General features: G+C 52.0%; 2 protein-coding genes across 9 annotated transcripts in view; one reads left to right on the top strand and one right to left on the bottom strand.

Annotated features, from left to right (window-relative positions):
- The first annotated feature begins 147 nt into the window (after nt 1-147).
- FAM234A (family with sequence similarity 234 member A) lies at nt 148-22427 on the top strand. 7 transcript variants are annotated; one of them, XM_047837693.1, is made up of 15 exons: nt 166-283; nt 522-633; nt 5157-5256; nt 5797-6558; nt 13003-13303; nt 16536-16652; nt 16956-17147; nt 18149-18279; nt 18840-18972; nt 19242-19371; nt 19726-19866; nt 20196-20271; nt 20499-20660; nt 21137-21239; nt 21331-22427. In XM_047837693.1, exons 5-15 carry the CDS (start codon nt 13036-13038, stop codon nt 21540-21542), a joined length of 1665 nt encoding a protein of 554 aa, XP_047693649.1. In that variant the 5' UTR covers nt 166-283; nt 522-633; nt 5157-5256; nt 5797-6558; nt 13003-13035; the 3' UTR covers nt 21543-22427. The 7 variants fall into 7 exon arrangements, with proteins under 7 accessions (XP_047693646.1, XP_047693650.1, XP_047693647.1 ...); XM_047837694.1 differs by lacking the exon at nt 522-633 and having other exon boundaries at nt 152-283; XM_047837689.1 differs by lacking the exon at nt 5797-6558.
- The window catches only part of RGS11 (regulator of G protein signaling 11), a 30507-nt gene continuing 12276 nt past the window's right edge, over nt 4640-22870 (bottom strand). Inside the window, exons 16-18 of one of the 2 annotated variants that reach the window (XR_007147656.1) lie at nt 17682-17900; nt 11959-12102; nt 4640-5701 (exon numbers count right to left, since the gene is read on the bottom strand). The gene's annotated coding sequence lies outside the window, so the exon portion shown is untranslated. Of the gene's footprint in view, nt 5702-11147; nt 12103-17681; nt 17901-22870 lie in introns of those variants that run through there. The other variant, XR_007147655.1, reaches the window with a different exon arrangement.

The following is a 22870-nucleotide window of genomic DNA, read 5'->3' as shown; positions in this document are numbered from 1 at the left end:
ACCTCTCCGCCTCGGCGATCGGGCCCCGAGAGACTGCAGCCCAAAGGGACCCTGCCCACGCTGTGGCCCGCCTCTCTCAGCATCGGGCCCACGCGTGTTCGTGCAGCGGTGTGGGTGGAAAGGCTGCCGCCGGAGCCAGCCAGCCCTCCAGTCCTCCCCCCAGCGGGTCAGCAGGTCCGACTCCCGCAGCCCGGGCTTCAGTGGCCGTCAGCTCAAGCCCCAGTTTTCCTAAAGACAAGATTTGCTCCCAGTAAGAAACTGCCCGTCCCACGTTGGCGGCACAGTAAGTAAGCCAGCCTTTACTGTTTGCGTTACTGAGGGTGCTGCATCGGTTGCCTGAATATAATTAAAAATACGAAAACAGAATGGGCGTGAGAATTCTCTCACCAGAGTCAGAAATCCCCTAGGTCCTCTCATCAGGACCTGCCTGTTAGACCGGCAAAGTAACCCAAAGCTTAGCTGACATCTACCCTTGTATGGGGGAGGTCACTCACCCAGACCCCATCTGTCTTACTGAACAGAAGAAGCAAAGCACAGTTTGAAACGGAAAAGGGCACTGCGGCTGTGAAAGAGTTCCTTGCTGCCCTGTGAACCGACTGGCGGTGACAGTCTGACCTTGAGCACACTGATCAGGTATCAGAATAGGTCATTGCAATTACTTTCGGGTGCTGTTAGAAATCGTGTGATTTCAGCTAAGGAGCTTGTGTTATGCGCTCACCTCCACGCAGTGGCTGGCAATGTCTTTTCGACGCCACCACCGGATTGCCCCACTTCCTTCATTGGAAGGATCTCACGGGGAGCATGCAGTTAGAGCAGCTTCTATTAACAAATACTGAGTGCCTGTTGGGTGCCCGGCATTGTTCTAGGTGCTGAGGGTGTAGCCCTCAACGAAACAGAATTCCTGCCCTCAATGAGCTCCATTTCTACGGAAGGATACAGATAATAAGCGAAATATAGAGCATGCTAAAGACAAAATACAGAGCAGAGAAGGATGAAATGGAAATGCCCCGACTATCGAGTGGATGTTTGTGTGTTTTACCCGTTCTCTGGTCCTTTTCTGCACTGGTTAGAATGCTTGTCCTGCCTGGTGCGGCAGTCAAAGGAAATAAAATCCACCTTAGAGTTCGGGAAAAAGGCTGCTCTGTGCTATTTTCCGGACAAACTATAAAAATTATTTTGTGTAATGGTTACTTGTCCGAAATGCAGAGAGGTGTTGACCCTTAACTTATACTTAGGAGGCACTGTGAACTGTGCTGAATCACTTTAAAAATCTGTGCGGTTGTGAAGGAAGGGACCTGTGTGTGGAGGCTTGTGCGCGCTGACCGCATATGCTGTGATACATTTGCCTTTATCCGGGAACTGTGACCTTAAAATTTGTTCTCATTATAAGATGAGTGAGGGCCTGTTCTGGGTTTTCAGATTGCTTACTTGGTGAAGAGAGGAAATACTTGTTCATCTGTAAACAACAGAACACTGGAGCTGTCATTGTCTCCCTTCTGCTTGGCTCAGCCAAACATTCCATGCTGCCTGGCTGGATATTGTGGGTGCCTCTCAAATGCCTCATGCTGAACTGCTGCCAGAATATTTGGCCCACTCTTGGCCATGACACAGGCTCCCTAATGGGAAAGACGTTCGTAAACGACTTGTGTGTCTAACAAGCAGCTTTACGGACACTTGGCTATAGAGTTGGTTAGCGATCACAGCCCCTGAAGCCTCTGCAGAGATGGTCCCTGAAATACAGAAGACAGTCGTGCTGCATTACCGCCTCTTCTGGCCCAGGGACGGGGCCCACAAAGAGCTCCCATCCCATCTAACTGACCTTTGCTGCATCTACCGTGTGTTTGTACGGCGAGTGCCACAGAGCCTTCCGGCCCTAGAAGGTTCTCCGTCTGCCCTGGGGGCATCGTGAGTGCTCTGGGGTGGAAGGCGGCTAACCCGGATCAGTGGTGCTCACATAGAACTTCCTAAGGCTAGACGCTGGTCTAGCTGGGGCTTGGAGAGAGAGGGCTTCCCAGGCAGGAGGACCAGTGCATGGGAAGTGTTGACAATCAGTAACCCTTCCTGGTCAAGTCACAGCACAAGCCAAGAGGGCAAAGGCAGTTCACAAGCCAGACAGCACAAAGGCGCAGTGAATATGTGACGAGATACAGAATATTCTGTTCTGTATGATTCTTACCTTTAAGATAATCGAACGGAGGGTGTTTGGGTGGCTCAGTCGGTTAAGTGTCCGAATTTGGCTCAGGTCATGATCTCATGGTTTGTGAGTTCGAGCCCCACGTCGGGCTCTGTGCTGACAGCTCGGAGCCTGGAGCCTGCTTCGGATTCTGTGTCTCCCTCTCTCTCTGCCCCTCCCTGCTTGCACTCTGTGTCTCTCTCTCAGAAATAAACATTAAAAAGAAAAAAAATTTAAGATAATCTAATGGAGCGTGAATTAGGGCAAGAGGGCCCTAGCAGAAAGACATGAATGTACTATACTCCCACCCAGACTTTAAGAGCAAAAAATCCCAGTGATACAGTGGTGGGTGATCTTTCAGTTTCTTTTAAGCCATCCATTTTACAGATCCTTTCAGTTTCTGTGACTGGTGAAGCTAGATGGTAAAGTCAATCTATAATCAGAGCTTTTCCCCAAGTTTTCCCTACATGCTTTCTTCATTTAAAAAGCTCATCTGAGGTGCCTGAGTGGCTCAGTCAGTTGAGCATCCAACTCTTAATTTCGACTCAGGTCATGATCCCAGGGTCATGGGATCAAGCCCCTCATTGGGCTCGGCACTGACAGTGTGGAGCCTGCTTAGGAATCTCTCTCTCCCTCTCTCTCTGCTCCTCTCCCACACGGGGGGCTCATTCTTGCTCTCTTTCTCTCTCAAATTAAAAAAAAAAAACAAAACAGAACAGAACAAAAACTTATCTGTTCCCTCGAAGCCTCTCCTCTGCTCTCTGAAATGCATTTCTGTCTCTCTCTTTCTCTCTCATTGTTTAATGTGCCAGGACACTTTCTTCCTTTTGTTTTATTTATTTAAGTTTGCAGATGCCCTTGATTAAAATAATGTCCCCTTTGTAAAATTGTCACCCTAGTGAGGCTGAGTAATGGCAGAAGGAGATACTCTTCTGAGTGATGGGCGGCATGCGTTTGGCTGTGCTAAGTTATGGCAAATGGAAGTGGCCCTCACTCTTCCTTATTCCCTCGCAGAGACAAAACTGTAGTACCAAGTTATTCTCAAAATTCTCCTATAAAACCAAAGTTATGACTTTAAGACATGCAGTTAAAACTAAACAAAAATTTTACTTAGTTTAAAACGATTTTTTAAGTGCACCAACTACCTTTTAGACCTGAAGCAGAAATCAAGAGTTGGCCGCTTAACCTACAGAGCCACCCAGGCGCCCACGCCCTTGCCAGAATTTTACTGCTTTCTTTGTCCATTAAAAAAACAATTAGGGTGAGACTTTTCTAATTTAAGTTTTCTTTTCTCTCTGACTCAGCAAACTGTTCCTAGAGAAAGAGCCTTTGCAGGATAAGGAGGCGCCTTTTCTGCAAATACTGTAGTTTTCCTGCCCCCTTGAAATGTTGATGATCTGCCTGGACTGTTGTTTGACTTCATTCTTCCCTGTGATCAGAGTTTCCACCTGGATGGAAAGCCCGTGTTCAGGTGGAGGACAGGGGTGGCGGCCACGGTGGCCTTAAACAGACACACCCACAGTGGCTCCCTGGAGCCACGAAAGTGATGTGTGGGAGAAACCAGACATGTTCATGTCACTCCAGGCTGTCCTAGAGTACCTTCTTCCTTGATGTGTCTCATATTGATACATTTTCTTTTTTATCTCTCACATTTCTCTTCGTTGCTTTGCTTTTTACTTGAAATTAAATTAAAAAGTAGGATTCTAGTTACCATGGATAACTCAGAATTTATGGGAGAAAATTCCAGTCAATGACAGTCTCAAAAATACTGTGAGTCATTTTCTGTTTTCTGTCCTCAGGATCAGCAACTTGTTAGAAGTAGCAGAAAAGAATATTGGATGCAAATGAGATAAAGATTCAGATCTCTTCTTGTGTTTTTAATGTTTATTTATTTTTGAAAGAGAGAGACAAAGTGTAAACAGGGGAGGGGCAGAGAGAGAGGGAGACAGACTCCGAAGCAGGCCCCAGGCTCTGAGCTGTCAGCACAGAGCCTCCGACGCGGGGCTTGAATCCACGAACCGTGAGATCATGACCTGAGCCGAAGTCGGACGCTTAACCGACTGAGCCACCCAGGTGCCCAACAGCTTTTATTTTAGATAAAAGGGTCTTAATTCCATTTTGGTAGCTGGAAAGTGTTCATTTCATTTCTCTCTCTCACACATACGCACACAAACATGGAATGTTTTCCTTTTGAATTTATTGAATCGGTGCTAACATATGTTAACAGTCCCCAAGGACTTCCCTTCTGCTTCTCACATTTAATTTCACTAGCATATAGATGAACATTTTGACCCCAGGTGGGACTTGGCAGAGGCCTCTGCTAAGTGGGTGTGGTTATTTAAAACCCATCAGTCTGTGCTAGCAAATGAGAAAGAGAGAGGGGCGGGGAGAGAGAGAGAATCCCAAGCAGGCTCCATGCTGTCAGCACATAGCCCAACACCGGGCTCAGACTCACAAACCGTGAGATCATGACCTGAGCCGAAATCAAGAGTTGGACACTCAAATGACTGACCACCCAGGCACCCCTCTTATTCTCTCTTTATGCGGAATTTAACAACAGAGGTTGCATTTTGAAAAAGGGAAAAAAACCTGGAGTTCATAGACATACACAGTTTGGGGAGAAATCTTGGGCGCTTTATTTTTCAGTCTGTTCCGATCAGGGTGGCACTTTGAGCCACTTCTCCTACTTAGGTCGTGACCAGGTGTCCCACAGTGCCCCAGACTCCGAGCTGGGAGGGAGGAGGTTTGTCCTTCTAAGTGGGCCTCTCGGCTCCAGCGTTGTCCTCGGCGCTCCACAGGTGACACGCAGACCCCGCCCGGCACTGCCTGCCGGTGCTTTGAGACTTCTCTGCTGACCCTGCTCCTAAAGGCAGGCCAGAGTGAGTACACGCGCTGCGGAGTCCGGAAGCTTCTCTGCTTCCAGCAGAGAAGAATCTTGTATCGTATTCCCGGATCCTCCACCAGATCTCTGTTCGCCCTGCAGGTTCTCCAGGTGGCGGAGGGCTGAAGGCACGGCTGTGTCAGGGAAGGGTGCAGGTATGCAGTAAGACGAGGCTGAAAACCAGGCGGGGCGTCCGGTTGGGGTAAGACTGCATCGAGAAACATTATGTTCTTTCCTTTGAAAGTTTTCTCCTTCTGCACAAGAAAGACTGAGAAGTGTACAGAAGTCATAGGAATGTGCAAAGTACTCACTCTGGGACCCCACCCATACGTCATGTTAGGATTACACTGGGATTGAGAAACCTTTTGGCTATTGGCTTATGCCTGATTTTAATCTTCCAGAGTGCACACACTCTTTCTTTCTTTTCTTTTCCACACCTCCTTTCTGAAGCAAGCCTTCGTGTGCTGGGTAGAGGATGCAGGATACTCAGCAGCGAAATCTCGCGTCCTTTGGGCACTTACATTGTCACTATGTTGTTGGGCTTTCATGACCCTTACGAACTCCGGCATTTGCTTTGTGCTCTGCGTGTTTTGGGGAACCTCTGTAAGCGAGTTAGGCTGTAGAACTACACGTATCTTCCTTTGCCACTGTGGGAAGGGAGAGGGTTGCTTGCGGTGGTTTTCAGAAAGCTGGGCATTATTTTGTTTTGTTTTTGTTTTTGTTTTTGTTTTTGTTTTTTTAGGGCATTGTCTTGAAATAGAGAACTGTGGCAGGTCAGAGATTCCGCTCTTGGATCAGAAGCACCGCAGAACTCCACTGCTGTTGACATTCCACCAAAACCAAACCAAACAAAGCACAGAGACTTCCCTGGCGTTAGAACAAAAGAGCTCCACATAAGGGAGCTTAGAGGCGTCACCACTGCCGCCTGTGGGGAAGCTGGCTCTTCCTCTTGGCCTGTATGATGCTCTGACCCCCGCCCTCTTGCCAAAGGCTTTCTTTTTTTTAACTGTTTGTTTTGAACTAATTATAGACGCACAAAATGTTACAAAAATCATGCAGAGTCGTCCTCATGCCCTCCAAAGGTCTTACATAACTGAACAGTTATCAAAAGCAGGAAATTGACCTTGGCACAAAGCACTTAGCTAGGGTGCAGACCTCCCTCCCTCCCATCTCACCAGTTTTTACATGCACTCATTTGTATGTGTGTCTGTGCGAATTTTTATCACCAGTAGGTATCTGTGCAGCCAGCAGGACAATCCAGATACAGAACTGACCCATCAGGACAAAAGACTCCCAGACCACTGCTCCATACCGGCTCCCCCATCCCTTCCTAGTCAGCCAATTTCTGCACGAGGCGGCTGTGCCTGTGCTGTGCCCTAGAGACCCCAGCTCAGCTCCAGGGTTCTAGAGGCGAAGAGCTGCTGGATGTAATTTACTGTCATTTCCTGAAAGAGTCGATAGTGGGGTTATCCTCTCTCCATCTGTCCACCTCAGCTGTTTTTAGGTAAATAAACTTACATTATTGGGTTGGGTGTGTGGTCCCTACTTAGTTTTCTCTCAAAGAATGGAAACCTTCAGAGAAGGATCACAGTATCTTTTATTTGTTAATGAAGTGGTTTTTTTTTTTTTTTAATTTATTTATGTAGAGAGAGAGAATGTGTGTGTCTGCAACCGGGGGAGGGGCGGAGAGGGAGTGGAGGGGTGCCAGGAGAGAGAGAAAGAGAATCCCAAGCTGACTCAGCACTATCAACACAGAGCCCGACATGGGGCTCTATCTCACAAACTATGAGATCATGACCCTAGCCGAATTCAACAGTAGGACACTTAACCCACTGAGCCACCCAGGTGCTCTTGTTATAAAGTATCTTTAATTTCACTGGGACAAAGTCTTGGAACTCTATTAATGATTAAGAAAAGAAGAAGAAAGAAATTGTTCAGAGTAATCCAAGGGAGCCGGTGGTTGATATAGGAACATCCAGCGACTGCTTGCTCTTAAAGAGATGGCAGCTGGAGCCGGTTCAGCCTCGAGTCATAAAGGATTGGGGTTGGAATGTCCCGGGACATTCCAGCCAGGTGGTCCCGTCACCCTGCACTTGAACCCTCCATTCATAGCTGCTTGTGTTTCCTCTGCATTGGCCCCAGCCCTACCGACACCCGTTCCATACGAAGCCTTTTGAATTTTCAAAGATGTCACAAGGCGCATTTAAATCTCACTTTTCAGGACTGTTTGTTATTGATATCAGTATAAACATAACCCTGGTAACCCTTTGCTCAAGGTGAGGCCTTGGTGTTGCTCACAGTGTAACAATGTCGTCAGGCAATGAGGTGGCTCAGCCTAGGACTAGGTAGCCCACATGTAACATTTTTGTGTTACTTCTCCACATTTGAAAGAAGTTTTTCCTTCCGGATACCAGATAGGGTTTGTTCTCTTTTTCTGTAGGACTTTGTGCTGTGTGTGCCTGCTGCCGGGCCTCACTGGGGCCCAGGTGAAGGCATGGGGGGAGGGGAAGGGCACCTGCGATGCTGGAAAGCCCAGCCTGAGACGTGCAGAGCCGATGGTTTGAGGGGTGCCCAGCCTGTCTTGGGAGGAGCCCACAGTGAGGGGCCATGCAGTGTCCGGGGGCCAGGGAGCCTTTTCCCAGCTGGACCGCTCCCGTGGCCGTGGTCTCATTGTGGTCTTGGGCACCTGGTGTCCCTGGATGTCCACTCATGTCCTGAACGTGGTTCTCCAGTCTTCCCATCAATCTGGGTACAGTCCAGTCTCTTTTCAACAAAGTGCCTTTCTATCTAAATTTGCTAAGATCTCTTGAGCAAGGAAGAAGCTTGCAGACACAGAGGCTAGGTAATATGCCCCAGATAGGGGGTGAACCTCCAGGTCCAGCCGCCCCGCTGGACTGTGCCCTTCCTCGTGACTTAAATTAAGAAGAAAGAAATTAAGGGGCGCCTGGGTGGCGCAGTCGGTTAAGCGTCCGACTTCAGCCAGGTCATGATCTCGCGGTCCGTGAGTTCGAGCCCCGCGTCAGGCTCTGGGCTGATGGCTCAGAGCCTGGAGCCTGTTTCCGATTCTGTGTCTCCCTCTCTCTCTGCCCCTTGCCCGTTCATGCTCTGTCTCTCTCTGTCCCAAAAATAAATAAACGTTGAAAAAAAAGAAATTTAAAAAAAAAAAAAAAAAAGAAGAAAGAAATTAATTCTTTTATTTTGGTGCTAATAATCTTTCTCTTTTTTAAAACTTTCATATTGGTTTTATTTTTGTCATTGACAACATGCACAACACTGGAATTGTGTTATTATTTTACTTAATGTCCATAGATATGCACTAAAAATGTTTACATCTAAGAAAAATCACACATTATGTAAGTCCTATGTAAACATAACCCCTTTTCAATATGTTTTCCTGCTTTGTTTCACACATAAATAGCAGTTTACAAAGTTATAAAACTATCAGTTTTTTAAATTTTTTTAATGTTTATCTATTTTTGACAGAGAGACAAAGCATGAGCAGGGGAGGGGCAGAGAGAGAGGGAGACACAGAACCCAAAGCAGGCTCCAGGCTCCAAGCTGTCAGCACAGAGCCCAACATGGGGCTCAAACTCATGAGCCATGAGATCATGACCTGAGCCAAAGTCAGACGCTTACCTGACTGAGCCACCCAGGTGCCCCAAAACTGTCAGTTCTTACGGCCCAAAGTATATACAGGTTCTGGAGCATGACAGAATGTTCTCTTTATGATTATGATTTGTTTTGTTTTGTTTTGTTTTGAGAGAGTGAGAGCATGAGCAGAGAGAGGGGCAGAGGAGAGAGAGAGAGAGAGAGAGAGAGAGAGAGAGAGAGAGAGAGAATCCCAAGCAGGCTCCATGCTTAGCATGGAGCACAGTGCAGGGCTCAATCCCACGACCCTGGGATCATGACCTGAGCCAAAGTCAAGAATCAGACACTCTGACTGAGCCACCCACGAGCCCCCTCTCTTTATGACGATTTCATAACTAGCAACATGTACTGTTACAGTGCTTATCTCAGTCCAATGACTTATAATCAACCACAAGAGGTTATTGAGCCAGTATCACCAATAATAGACCCATCAATGCACTTGCTGAAAGATACATGTGTTTAAAAAGTTAAAATAGGGGGCGCCTGCATGGTCAGGCAGTTAAGCATCTGACTCTTGATGTCAGCTCACGTCATTGTCTCGTGGTTTCATGAGTTCAAGCCCTGTGTTGGGCTCAGCACTGACAGTGTGGGGCCTGCTTGGAATTCTCTCTCTCTCCCTCTCTCTCTCTGCGCCTCCCCAACCCCTCAAAATAAATAAATAAACTTAAAAAAAAAAAAAACGGTTTTTAAGGGCACCTGGTTGGCTCAGTTGGTGGAGTGTGTGACTCTTGATCTCAGGGTCGTGAGTTAGAGCCCCATGTCAGACACACATTACTTTAAAAAAAATAAAAATCAAAATAGTCAAATGGCTACATTTTAAAACCAACAGCAGAGAAAGCTGCTGGCTGTTTGTTTGTTTGTTTTATATAGACAGAGCTGGAGAGGGGCAGAGAGAGAGAATCCTAAGCAGGCTCTGTGCTGTCAGTGTAGGGCCCAACGTGGGGCTTGAACTCATGAAACGTGAGATCACGACCCAAGCCAAAATCAGGAGTTAGATGCTTAACCTATGGAGCCCTCTAGGCACCCCAGTTTCAGACCAGTTTGTGCCCTTGCACATGTCTTAGTGGCTGGTTCAGTTTTAGACGCCAACATCTGTCATTTCAAATGATGCTTCCCACAAAAATGTCTCCTACAGCTGCTTGCCTAGCCCACAGCGGTAATGGTTTACTCCCAGCTGAGCCTCTGGGGAGGGGAGCTCACCTCTGGAAGCCCTGGGCTCCTGTTCCCGCGTCTCTGATGCACGGCCAGGTTGTAGATGCCGACAAGAGGCACATCACCCGACCTCCTGTTACTGGTGACCATATGGAGGTTTTTTTTCCCTTTCTGCTTCTAAGTCTTGTCACGGAAACAGGCAGTGGTGTGGGGGAAATGTGCGTTCTTTCAGCTGGGCTCCCAATCAAAAGCCAGGTCATTGAGAAAATGGCAATATTCCCTCTGTTCTTGCCATGAGATGCACCATTTGGTCTCATTTAGCAACGTAAACCATGCAGGGGAAACAAGGGAATAGTCTGGGCTTAGTTTCCACATAATTTTCGGATTTATCACTCGGCTCTTCTAACCAACTGAGCTAACAGGCCAACTGCTCCAGTCACATTTTAAAAACACACTTTATGCCTGACAGTGCACAGAATATTTCTGGAGGGAGCCGTAAGAAACCAGTAGCACGCTTCCCCTCAAGCCTGAGGGCCACGGAAGGGAGTGAGCTTTATACTTCTGCACCTTTTGGAGATGTATCATGTGTATTTACTGCTGACTTAAAACTCCAAACAACATCTATAATCATTGTTTGCCACTGTCTTCTGTTGTTAGTCTTAGGGACCCCTGTAGCTTAGGGATTCAGAGACTGATCAGGGAAGGAGCAGTCCAGCCTCCTAGGCTGGGGTCTGCATCTGGATTTGCTCTACTGAAGCTTACCAAGAATTCCAAGGAAAAGAACGCCCAGAAAACACCGTCCAGCAATGTGGTTGAAGGGAGAAGTCCTTCCCCCTTTGCTGTGCTTTCCCTCCAGGCTGGCAGTGGGAGGTGGGGTCTCCCTCTGCTTCAGGGGCCAGAAGACAGGAGACAACATCTCATTGTCACCAGTGGCGAAGGGGAGTGACCAGAGCCAGAGAAAGGCAGACTTCGTGGCCAGTACTGCTCCACTTGGCTGCGCTCTGGGATCTCTTGCATAGCATTTAACCACAGCTCCTGCCTGGAGCCACTGCCCAGATTGATTTACTCGGGGTGTGGTCGGGGTGTGGCATCAGGATTGTGAAAGTGGTTCTTAGGTGGAACCACGGCCAAGAACCAGGGCCAGGGAGGACCTGCGTCCCTCAGCCAGAGCATGTCACCAGCGGCTTCATGCTCCTTAGTCGCCTGGGCTCCTGAAAGCAGTTTCCCTGGGCAGACTGGTCAGCAGTCGGGCCCATGGCTGTCCAGAGGCTCCTCCCACAAGGTAGGTCTGGGAAACCAGGGCTGTAGGCTCCCTGTGAGTAGTTGTGTCACTCTGAATGGAGGCCTCGCTCTTACATTGTCTTGGGGTGCCTTCCCACTGTGCCCTGCTGGACACCCTGCTTCTGACAGATAAGGGCAGCTACAGCTCAGAGACCCTGAGCTTCCTGACCTGTGTGTTAAAGCTCTGAAGTAAGAGAACGTCACAGACAGAGCTTGTAAAATGGAGTATTTTAGCATTCCGATCTCTCATTCGGTTTTCTGTCCTTTGCCAAAGGAATGTGTGTTGTAAATGCGTCCACTATCCTTCCCTTGCAGACACAGCATCTAGATCTTTCCCGAAGGTCAGGCCTGATCCCAGGTTCTGCTTCCGCTCTTTCCCTAGCTACTCCTCCAGACGCTCCTGCCCCACTCCCCCACCCCATGCCAGCTGTTTGCGTTTAATGAGGTCCTTGGTCATGAGTCATTGTTTGATTCTCTTGTGTCCAACTCATTACCTTGGACAGGCACACCTTTTCTGACTTCCAAGACCTTAAAAATCATGTCTCTACACTAAGGAGAATGCACACAGATTCGTTTGGTTTCTTATTTAAATTGTGGCAAAATACACTTAACATTTAACATCTAAAATTTACCATTAGTGACATGGAACACATTCACAGTGTTTTGCAGTCATGGCCACCGTTTTTATCACCCCAGTGGGAAACCCTGCACCCACTAGCAGTCTTCCCCTGTTTGCCTGTCCCCAGCCCTGGTACCTAGCCATCTCCTTTCTGCCATTATGGGTTTGCCTGTTGCGAACAATTTCACGTAAACGGAGTCATACCACGCGCCGAGTCTGGAGTCTGGGCACCTCACGGAGCCTCGATGTTTCCAAGGTTCATCCATGTCGCCACAGGCGTCGGTGCTGATTGCTTTTTACCGCCGAAGACTATTCCATTGTGTGGATTTGCGCGTTTGCTGCATCCATCTGTTGAGGGACATTAGGGTTGTTACAAATAACGAAGCCATGGACACTTGTTTACAAGTTTTTGTGTGAGTCTGGTTTCGGTTCTGTCGGGTGTATACCTACAAGTGGCATTGCTGCATCATAGGGTAACTCTGTGTAGACGTCTGAGGAGCTGTCAGACTGTTCTCCACAGTAGCTGCACCGGGTCCCACGTTCTCCACATCCTCACCGACACTTGTCATCTTCCTTTTCTTTTCTTTTTTAATGTTTACTTATTTATTTTCAGGGAGAGAATTCGGGAGTGGGAGGGGCAGCGAGAGAGAGGGGGAGAAAGAGAATCCCAAGCAGGCTCTGCGCTCAGCGTGGAGCCCGGTGCCGGGTCCGATCTCATGACTGCGAGATCACGACCTGAGCTGGTATCAAGAGTTAGATGCTCAACAGACTGAGCCACCCAGGCACCCCTCTCTCTCTCTCTCTTTTTTTTTAAATTAAAGCTACCCCAACCTTCCCACATGGGCCACCATTTCCATCGGTACCTCAGGCTGGTGGGAGGCAGGTCGGGCGTGCCCAGACCTGCGCTGGCCAGGCTTGTTAATGTGTGACACATGGGTTTATTATTGTCAGCCTCGGCCCCGGCCCCGCCCTGCCCTCCCTGGGCTTGCCGCGGCGTCAGCAGGCAGGAGACACTGGAGTGTGAGGGGTGAAAGTTTTCCCTGCCCGCTGGCTCCACACAACCGGTCTGCCAATTAAAGATTTTCTTAGGTGGGATTTGTGACACCCTAAACATTCGTGGAGCTTTTGTTTCTTGGGCCGGTGGCCCGCAGTCACGGCTGCAACCGGGCTGAGAGGCCAAACGCAGCGGAGCCCCGGACGGCTGTCCGGTGCGGCAACCTTTTGACTGTCCCTGTTTTGTTGACGCAGTGACCAGGAGCGGCACTCTGGGATGTGCACGCGATGATGGGCAGCAAGGACTTAGAAGCTGAAATCCATCCCTTGAAGAACGAAGACAAGAGGTTGCAGGAGAATCTGGGAAGCCAAACGACAAAGGAGGACAACCTGAAAGGCTTGCCTCGGCAGCCCGGCCTCTCCGGCTGCCGGACAGTGGCGTTTTTTCTTTCACTGTTTGTCTGCCTTTTTGTGGTGTTCGTGGTCTCGTTCATCATCCCCTGTCCGGACCGGCCCGCGTCCCAGGGGACATGGAGGGTCTACTACAATGCAGCAGGTGTGCCTGGGAGTGGGCGGAGGGGAGCGTTGAAGTCCAGGGTGGCCTGCAAGCAAGAATCAGCCCGAAGCGGCTGCCAGTCCCGCGTCCAGGTTTTTCTTGGGACCGTAAGGCCTGTAGAGCAGCCTCTCGGCAAACGTGGGGCACGACCCTGGCAGCGTGGTGGCCTGCTTTCATTTTAGGAAGGATGGGTTGGGTCAATCAAGGAAAGCCGCCCATTTGGTTACATTTTGGAATTTTTAAAAATTAATAAAACAGAGCACCGGGCAGCACAGATAGAGGGGAGGCCGTGGTGAACTGAAATCCTCAGATCTGGGAGCCCGGTCTCCTGAAGCCCTCCGGCTAACTTGCGGGCGGCTGAGCCGGATCCAGCACACTCGGTGTCTCTCATGAAATCCACAGTGTGGAATCGTGGCCTTTATGAAAAGCCATCGAGTCAGCCCCACTCGACACTCTGCCTCATCTCACGGTGGGGGCGCCTGCAGTGTGCACACGAGTGGGCACCGCCAAGGCTCCGTGACCGCGGCCAGGGGCGGAAGAGGGGGTTTCTCATCTAACCCCCACAGCCCGTTTTATTCAGGTTTCATGCTTCATTTTGAGAAGGAGGAATAATGTATGTCTCTGTGTTTATTTTTGCAGCTTTTGTTGAGGTATAATTTATATGTCAAAAGATTCACTTGTTTTAAGTATAGGACTCAGTGATTTTTAGTCAATTCACAGAGCACCTGTGCACCTATCAGCACATTCCAGTTGTAGCGGATTTCCCTCATCCCGACAAGATTTCTTGTCCTCCCCACTCCCCTTCCCCCAACGTAGGCAGCCACTGTTCGCTGTCTGTGTCCACACACTTGCCTTTTCTGGATACTTCACATGAACAAAGCCACTAGACCTGTATCTGGGAGCCTGGCCTCCCACACGGAGACAAGTCTGTCCCCCTATTCACGGCATGTCCCCCTGTTCTTTCTGGTGCTGAGCAGGGCTCCTCCATGGGGGTGGGCCGCATCGTTCATCTGTTCACCCATTGGTGGGTATTGGGTTGTTCATCGTTAGGCTTTGCTAACGCTGCTGTGAACATTTACGGACAGTCTTTGCACGGACACGTGTTCTCATGTCTCTTGGGTGGGTTGCTAGAGGTGAAACTGTTGACGCTGATGGTAAGTTCATGCTTAGCTTTCCTGGTAAATGTCGAGCTGTATAATTATATAGGGCTGGAGAGGATTCTAGATTCTCCACGTCCTTGATAATACTTGTTGTTATCTGCCTTTCTGGTTCCAGCAGAGGATATAAAGTGGTATCCCGTCGTGGTTTTAATTTGAATTTCTCTCGTGACCAACGATGCTGAGCATCTCTTCACAGGGTGTCTGCCATTCTTGAATCTTCTCTGGTATACGTCTATTCAAACCTTTTGCTCATTTGAAAGATACGATTTTTTAATTTTTGAGTTATACAAGTTCTTTATATATTGTAGATGCAAGTCTTTTATGAGATACATGATCTGCAAATATTTGCAACCAGTCTGTGGCTTGTCTTTGCACTTTTGTGAAGGTGTCTTCCAAAAAAGCACAAAAGATGTAAATTTTGATGTAGTCAGGTATATATTTTTTATTATGGATCATGCTTTTGGTGCCAAGAACTCTGCTTAATTTAAAGCCGTGAAGATTTTTTTTTTCCTGTATTTTCTTCTAGAAACTTTATAGTTTTAGCTCTTCAACTTAGGTCTCTAGTCCACTTTTCCCCCTAAAGTTTATTTATTTATTTATCGAGAGAGAGAGAGAGAAAGAGAGAGAGAGATTGAGAGAGAGAGAGAGAGCAAGCATGCGAGCAGGGGAGGGGAAGAGGGAAAGGGAGAGAGAGAATCCCAAGCAGGTTCCACATTGCTGGCATGATCACAAACCTTGAGATTATGACCTGAGCCTAAGTCAGACACTTAACCAACTGAGCCACCCAGGTGCCCCTTTCCAGAAGTTCTAATCATCTCAACAGAAACTCTGTACATACAGTATTTTCCCTTTTGTATCTGGCTGCTTTCACGGAGTGTAATGCCCTTCGAGCTTGTCCGTGTCGTAACAGGTGTCAGAATCTCCTTCCATTTTATGGGAGAATCTTATATACTGTGTGTGGACTGCGTCTGGTTTATCCCTTCTTCTCTTGGTGGACACTTGGCATGTTTCCACCTGGTGGCTGCTGTGAGTAATGCAGTGAACTTGGCTGTGTGGGAATCGAGTCCCTGTTGTCCGTTATTTTGGGTAAAAGTATGAGGTAGTGTCTCCTTATGGTTTTGATTTAATTTCCCTAATTGCTGCTGATGTTGAGCATCTTTCGGGTGCCATGGCTATTTCTCTCTCTCCTTAGGAGACGTGTCTCTTTGAGTCCTTTGCCTGTTTTTACACTGGGTTGTGGAGTGACAGGAGTTCTCTCTCCTGGGTATCAGTCCCTCATCAGATAACTGATTTGCAAATATTCTCTCCCACTCTGTGGGTTGTCTTTTCACACTCTTGCCAGTGTCCTTTGATGCACAGAAGTTCTAAATTTTGATGAACTCCAATTTGCCCAATTTTTCTTTTGTTGCCTGTGCCTTTGATGTCACATCCAAGAAATCATTACCAAATCCAGTGTCAGGAAGACTTTTCTCTATATTTTCTTCTAGGAAGCTCTTAAATTTAGGTCTTTGATCCATTTGGAGTTCATTTTTGTATATGGTGTAGGAGAAGGGCCCAGCTTCATTCTTTCGGTGTTTGATTTGAGTCCTTGAACGAAGGGAAGACGTAGACCCTGACGAGTAGTGGGGTGCGGACTCCTGGACCCCAGACTGATGTCGGGAGGGATTCCTTCCTGAATAAAAGGTGTTCAGAGGACGCATTTGTGCACCCCAGCGTCCTGCTGATGCCTGACATTTCATCTGTCGTGTTCGTGAAGGACATGTGTGCTCGGAAGAAGCCGCTGCTCTTATGGCGGCCTCATGCTGGCAGGTGCTAACTGGCGCCAAGCCTCAGGGAGCCCAGAAGTAGGTTGAGCCAGGGGCGTGCAGCTGGCTCAGTTGGAAGAGTGTGCGACTCTTGATCTTAGGGTTGTGAGTTCAAGCCCCAGCCCATGTTGTGCGTAGAGATGACTTAGGAAAGAAAAGAAAAATTAAAAAAAAAAAAAAAAAAAAGGAAGTGAGTCATGTCAGACTTGGCCTGGCCTTTACACCGGGCACGGCCTGAGGACTATACTCTGTGGTTTTCTTTCTCAGTCACCTATGACTTTCTGGCTACAGAAGACATAAACAGGGACAGGATCCAAGACGTTCTCTTTCTGTATAAAAATACCAACAGCAGCAACAATTCCAACCTGTCCTGCGCTGACGAAGGTAACTGTTTTTATCTGAAAAAGGAGGAACTTGCTGTGGGTGGAGGGATCCTCCCCCCTTTGCCACCTTTGAGGAAAACAGATGGTGGCGTTTCTGTAACCCGGCACGTTGCCCTTCCCAGCAGGACTAGGAGGAGACAAGGGGGCAGCCCTGGTCCCAGCACCCTGGCCTCCGTGCGGCTCCTGACCCCATGGGGCCAGCACTAGGGTCCCCGTGAGCCCAGTGGTAGCGGCCTGGGCCCAGGAGTGGGGTGTGGGGAAGAGGGCCTGTCACGCCCCACAGAGTTGGGTCTCTCCCCTCCAGGCTTTTCTTCCCCCTGCACCTTTGTGGCCGCTGTGTCAGGGGCCAATGGCAGTGTGCTCTGGGAGAGGCCCGCAGCCCAGGACGGCGCCCTTGTGCAGTGTGCTGTCCCACAGCCACAGGGCAGCAGGACATCGTCTGCCTGCATTCTCGTGGGCAGACCCAGTTCCTTCGTCGCTGTGGACGTGTTCACAGGTAGGCGGCTCCACACGGGAGGTCCCACACCAGGCAGCCCTCAGGAGGTTCAGCCGTGTTCTCGGGGCCAGTGGGCGGGATAGGGAACACGGTTCCCGGAGTGGGAGGGAGCCTCCGTGGGGACACCGCTTCCTGGCAGTCACGCCCTGCTACCCTGATGTAGCCGTCACGTTTCACCCTGTCTTGGCACCTCCTGGTTCAGTCTTGCCAGGCCAGCAGAGATGGGGAGCTCAGAGGGGCTGCCCTTCGCAGCACCCAGGCCAGCGCCTGGGTTGAGCCCACAGGGGAGGTCCTGGCCTCCCAGGGCTCTGGATGCACGGTGTCTGTACCCGGGCCTTAATGTAACAGGCTGTGGTTAGCCCCATCCCTCACCGGGGACTTCTGGAATTCTGCGCCTTGACACTAGATGTGCTGAGCATTAGCATTTCCCTTACCAGTTGTGGTTTTGAGGGTATAGAGGAAAACAAAGAGCAGCCTGGAAAACTTTAAGAACAGAGGAATTCGTCTTAAGAAAGAGCGTAGACAGGATTGTACCTGGGTAAGAAAGAAGCTGTTCTGTCGGAGCTGGGCTTCTGTGGGTCCAGCCATAAGCACGCACCTTCCTTCTCTGCCTTCTGTGCGCAGGCGCCTTCATGGAGGCCAGGGGTCCACCTGTGATCCCAGCGGTAGTCAGGGGTCCTGAGGCGCTTGGGAAGTGTCGAGGTCAAGCCCTGTCCATCCAGGCGGGAGGGTCAGGATTGGCCTTCAGATGTTCTAGAACCAAACGTGAGAAGACATGGATGAAAAACAAAGGAAGACGGAGCTCTTTGGTTCCAGAAACAATGCTTCTGACACCCTGGTGCGTGACCGCATCTTGGACAGCCAGTGGTGTGCACGCTGCCCTTGCCTTTGGCTTCCCACTGGCGGGCGTTTCTGTTTCTCCGTGTGGGTGCTGTGCGACTGCCAGGACGAGGCAGAAGGGGATTTGGAGGCCAGCGCTCAAGCGACGTGTTTGGTTTTAGGGGAGACCCTGTGGAGCCACCCCAGTAGCTTTGGAGGGAACGCTTCCATCCTGAGCTCTTTACTCCAACTGCCTGACGTCGATGCTGACGGGGCTCCAGACCTGCTGGTTCTCACCCAGGAGGAGAAGGAGGTACCGCTCCCCCCACCAGCTGGCTCACCGCGGCCCACTCACCATCAGGCCTCTTCTCTGCCCTTGGTCCGCTTTCACTTTTTTTTTTAATTATTTTTTTTTTAACGTTTATTTATTTTTGAGACAGAGAGAGAGACAGAGCATGAACAGGGGAGGGGCAGAGAGAGAGGGAGACACAGAATCGGAAGCAGGCTCCAGGCTCTGGGCCATCAGCCCAGAGCCCGACGAGGGGCTCGAACTCGCAGACCGCGAGATCGTGACCTGAGCTGAAGTCGGACGCTTAACCGACTGAGCCACCCAGGTGCCCCGGTCTGCTTTCACTTCTTGGCAGAACTTGGGTCTGACCATTGGTCAGGGGCCTCACTCAGGGCCCTGTGCTCTTGGTACCTGCCGACTGGCCGGCTGGGGCGGCTCTGTCCCTGTTGGGCAGCTTCTGGGCCTTCCCAAGAATGGCAGAGCCATTTGGACCAGCGCAGCCTTGGGGGTGGGGCCCTGTAGGCTGGCATGGGGCTGCCAGCGTCTCCCAGGAAGGTTTTACCCCCCTCTCCTCTGTGTTACAGGTTAGCGGCTACATCTATTCAGGCAGCACTGGTCACCAGATTGGCCACCGAGGCAGCCTTGGTGTGGGTGGGACCAGTGGCTCCCTCCTCCATGTCACCAGGATGGGTGCTCACTACATCCTTTTCCCTTGCGGTATGTCGTGCCTGCCGTTTCCAGGACTGTCCCTCTCACGGAAGCCACGCCCCTCTGAGAAAGCAGATTGGGGGTGGGGTTGGGACCGTGGGGAGGCATATCAACTCCTACCCTTACAGGAGAGACACGAGTTGGTCACTGACAGGCTCAGAAACCAGAGGGTCTCCGCACCCAAGGCTCAAGGAGGACACCTGTGTCCCGGCAGCAGGGCTCGTGAGGGGACTCCTTCCTGCCAGCAGCAACTCGAGGCACTTCTGTGTTTCCAACAGCAAGCTCCCTCTGTGGTCGCTCTGTGAAGGGTCTCCATGAGACGGTGACCGGGAGAGGGAGCCCACTGAAGAGAGACCCGCTCTGGGAGGGCATGCTCAACGCTACCACCCACGGGCTGCTTTGGCACAGGTTGGTCTGGGTGGCGGATGGCACAGGTGGTCCCGTCCCAGTGCTTGGAACCGTCGAGCAGGCCAAGGGGCGAGGCCCTGGCTGGTGCTGGGCTCCAGGGCTGCCCTGGGCTCAGACTCAGGAAGCGGGCCTACAGCATCTCAGACAAGGCCAATGGGGAAGGTAGGTCCCCGACAGTGGGCTCACCCTCATCTCTGTACACAGCCAGGGTCTTGACTCCTCTTAAACCAGAGAAGCAGGGAGCGTGGGCTGAGCTGGGAGCTGGAGAGACTCAGCCCAGCAAGCAGCCCATGGGGGTGGGTCCTGCCTACCTCTGTGTCCCAGCCGCATGCCTCTGGCTCTCTCCTCCCTTAGCCCTGGAGCCATCCGCTACCTGATGACCGTTCCAGGGAAAGTGGGTGAGGACCTCCTCCTCGTGAGTTCAGAAGCCTGTGTGCTGTTGGACGGGCAGGAGCTGGCACCCAGGTGGATCTTCAGCGCAGCCCGGGTCCTGAGGTACAGTGTCTTTCTCCAGGAACCGCGCAGCGATTGCAGGCCAGGCGCGCTCAGCCTGTCCCTTGGTTGCAGCCCTGGGACGAGGCCTGCTGTTGGCGGGGGGATGCCTGTGTGCTTCTGCCCAAAGCCTCTTGCCCATCACCTGGTGACACCGTGTCACCCCTCTTGCACTGGAGGAGCTGGTGCAGTCCTTTCAGCCCTGGCCTCAGCCTCCGTGCTGGCCCTGGTGTGGGCAGGTGTGGCCAAGGGGAAGACCGGGGGGTATACCAGTTCCCAGGTGTTTCCTCACAGAGGTCCTGTGCGAACTCTCCTGCCCTGTCTTCTTGCAGAAGACCCATCCTTGGCTACTACAAACCTGACACCTTGGCTGTGGTCATTGAAAATGGAACCGGCATTGACAGACAGGTTGGCTGCACCTGCTTTCGAGGCCCCACCTTTGTTCATAGTTGAGGGACATTAGTCTGCACAGCCCACGGGGCCGCTCTGGAAGACTGAGCCGGAACAGGAGAGGCCTCAACGAGATACCTTGGTGGCCCTCGGGGAGTAGCTCCTCCGGGGCTGGCCTAGCTGGGGCCCGTGGGCCTGTGCAAGCCCCACCTGCAACCCTCTACACTGTCCCCCTCCCACCCTAGATCCTGCTCCTGGACCTCAGCACAGGGGCCGTCCTATGGAACCAGGCCCTCCCGGGCCTCCCCGGGGACCCGCAGTCCGCCAGCCTGCCAACCGCAGACCACCGCTCAGCCTTCTTCTTCTGGGGTCTCCACGAGCTGATGGGCACCAACCAGACAGTACAGGTGGGGCAGGCGCAGAGGGGACACGCCCATGCCAGGGCCAGAGACCAGAGGCCAGGCTTGGGTGCTGCCTTGAGGCACCCGGGAGCTAAATGGGTGGCTGCATGTGCACACATAAATAGAAGCCATGGGACGGTGGGTGGGCCACAAAGGAGGCCAGGGCCAACGTCAGCCTCAAGCAGGTGATGGGGATTGGGGAAGAAGCGGGGGTACGTCAAGGAGGGCAGGCGCAGATTTCCAACCAGAGCATTCCTGAGAAGGATTGGGGTCAGGTCAGAAGAAAAGGAACGGAAGGTGGGTGCAGAGTGGAGGACCCTGTGGACACAGCTCTGGGCAGGGTCGCTCTGTCACGGTGTCCTGTGACGGCAGGCACAACATGGCCCGGCAGTGAGCCCAGGACGCTTAGTTTCTCCGATCTGGCGCTGGTGACAGCCACGGGCCTCATCAGCTTCACGCTCCATTGCCGTTTCTTGCTCTAGGAGCCCGGAGACACCCAGCACAGCCTGTACATGTTCCACCCCACTGTGCCCGGCGTCCTGCTGGAGCTGGCCAACATCTCCGCCAACATCGTTGCCTTCCAAGGTGAGCGCGGCCTCGTGTGGGCCGAGGGCCTGCCTCCTGTCGGGTCTCCTCTGGCTGGTCCTGATTGCCGCGACGGCTGTGTCTCCTGTAGCGGTCCTGTTTGAGCCAAGCCGCCACGCTGCCTACGTCCTCCTGACGGGCCCCACTCGCCAAGACGCTCCTGGCGTGGTCTCTGTAGCCAAGCACAAGGTGCGGGACCTCGTCCCGAGCAGTAGGGTGGTTCGCCTGGCCGAGGGCGGGCCCAACAGTGACCAGGCAGTCCGGGACCGGTTCTCCCGCCTGCGGTACCGCAGCGAGGCCTAGACGCCTGGTGGCCAGCGAGGTGCGAGAGGCTCCAGCTGCTGAGATTAAACACCGTGGGACATCGGTCTTTCGCTCGGTTTGCACGCTGACCCCTCTCGTCTCCGTCGTGCCCAGGGACGTGCGTGGGTGAGGGGATGGCCGGGCCTCTCCCTCACGCGCCGCACACCACGTCCCCGCAGGTCCTCGCTCTGCCCCACTGGGGTCCTACTCATGGCCGGCTGCCTTCACCGTGGCCTCTCTGGGCTGCCTTGGGCACAGCTGGGCCCTACAGCACCACTCTCACTGGTCCACACCTGGCTGGAGGGGCCGGGGCTTTGGGAAGAGCCCCAGCCTACAGAAGTCCCCTCCCTCGTCCCATCTGCACCCACCCTGTCTGCACATCTCCCTGGGGCCTGCAGTGGCCTCAGGGCAACAGCCGGGCCCTGAGGCCATTCCAGCTTCTGGCCTTTCTCAGAGCAAAGGGGGGGTTAGACTCTGGTGTGGTTGGTGGACACTTGCTCTGGGGGCCCCTTTGACAGGCCCGTGAGGAATGGGATGCCTTGGAGCCGTGAGGCTGGCCTGCTGCTCATGGATGCGCTGAGGGGCATTTTCACCCTTGTGCTGTGAATGTCATGAGGAACCGGCCGTAAGGCCCACACTGGGGTCAGTCTGTACCCCCTCAACACACACTGGAGCTGCTTGTCCCTCGGGGGTCCCCACACCCCTGGCCAGTGCCTGGCCTCCTCCTGGTGCTCAGAAGTCCTTGGCTGGCAGTGTCACCTGATGCAGGACTCACCTCTGTGCCTTGCTGTGCCCCAGGCCTACCGCGGTGCTCTGTGGGGCTCAGTGTGCCCTGATGACCCTGAGTACCACCGGAAGAAGCCGGAATAAATGATTTGCACTGTCTGAGAGCATGCGCCTCATGTGTGTCTGCTCCAAAGGGGTGAAGGGGATTTGGTGCTCGTCAGGCTGCTGGATCACGGAAGAGGTGGGGGACCCTCTACCCAGTTCCCGTCCAGATCAGCAGTGGGGGCACGAGGAGCTTTGCTTCTTGGCCTGTAAGTGCAGCTCAGGTTTGAAGACCCCTCCCTGGTCTCTCCAGTTCAAGTCAGGAACCCAGCCTGTGGACGTGGATATGCCCCCAGCAGGACAGGCAGGGTCCCCTGAGCACCCCTGTGTACTCCAAGGGCAGCTGTGCAGGCGGCAGGAGCCTGGGCAGGGGGGGCTTCAGGGAGACACAGCTCTGGAACCGAGGTGAGAGTGGTTATCCGAGAATCCTGCGGGAAGCTCCTGTGTGCACGTAGGTATGGAAAGCCCGTTTCCCAGCTGCACAGACAGGAGCCTGGGAG

The sequence above is a fragment of the Prionailurus viverrinus genome, chromosome E3 (genome assembly GCF_022837055.1).
Source record: "Prionailurus viverrinus isolate Anna chromosome E3, UM_Priviv_1.0, whole genome shotgun sequence".
In the NCBI taxonomy this organism is placed as follows: Eukaryota; Metazoa; Chordata; class Mammalia; order Carnivora; family Felidae; genus Prionailurus; species Prionailurus viverrinus.
This window is presented reverse-complemented; position numbering and strand designations above follow the sequence as displayed.

Excerpts from the sequence above, each read along its gene's own strand:
- FAM234A (XM_047837690.1), top strand. The coding sequence starts at position 13,036 with ATGATGGGCAGCAAGGACTTAGAAGCTGAAATCCATCCCTTGAAGAAC. Across the intron at positions 19,372-19,725 it reads CACGGGCTGCTTTGGCACAG|CCCTGGAGCCATCCGCTACC; the intron begins GTTGGTCTGGGT and ends CTCCTCCCTTAG. Across the intron at positions 21,240-21,330 it reads CAACATCGTTGCCTTCCAAG|CGGTCCTGTTTGAGCCAAGC; the intron begins GTGAGCGCGGCC and ends TGTCTCCTGTAG.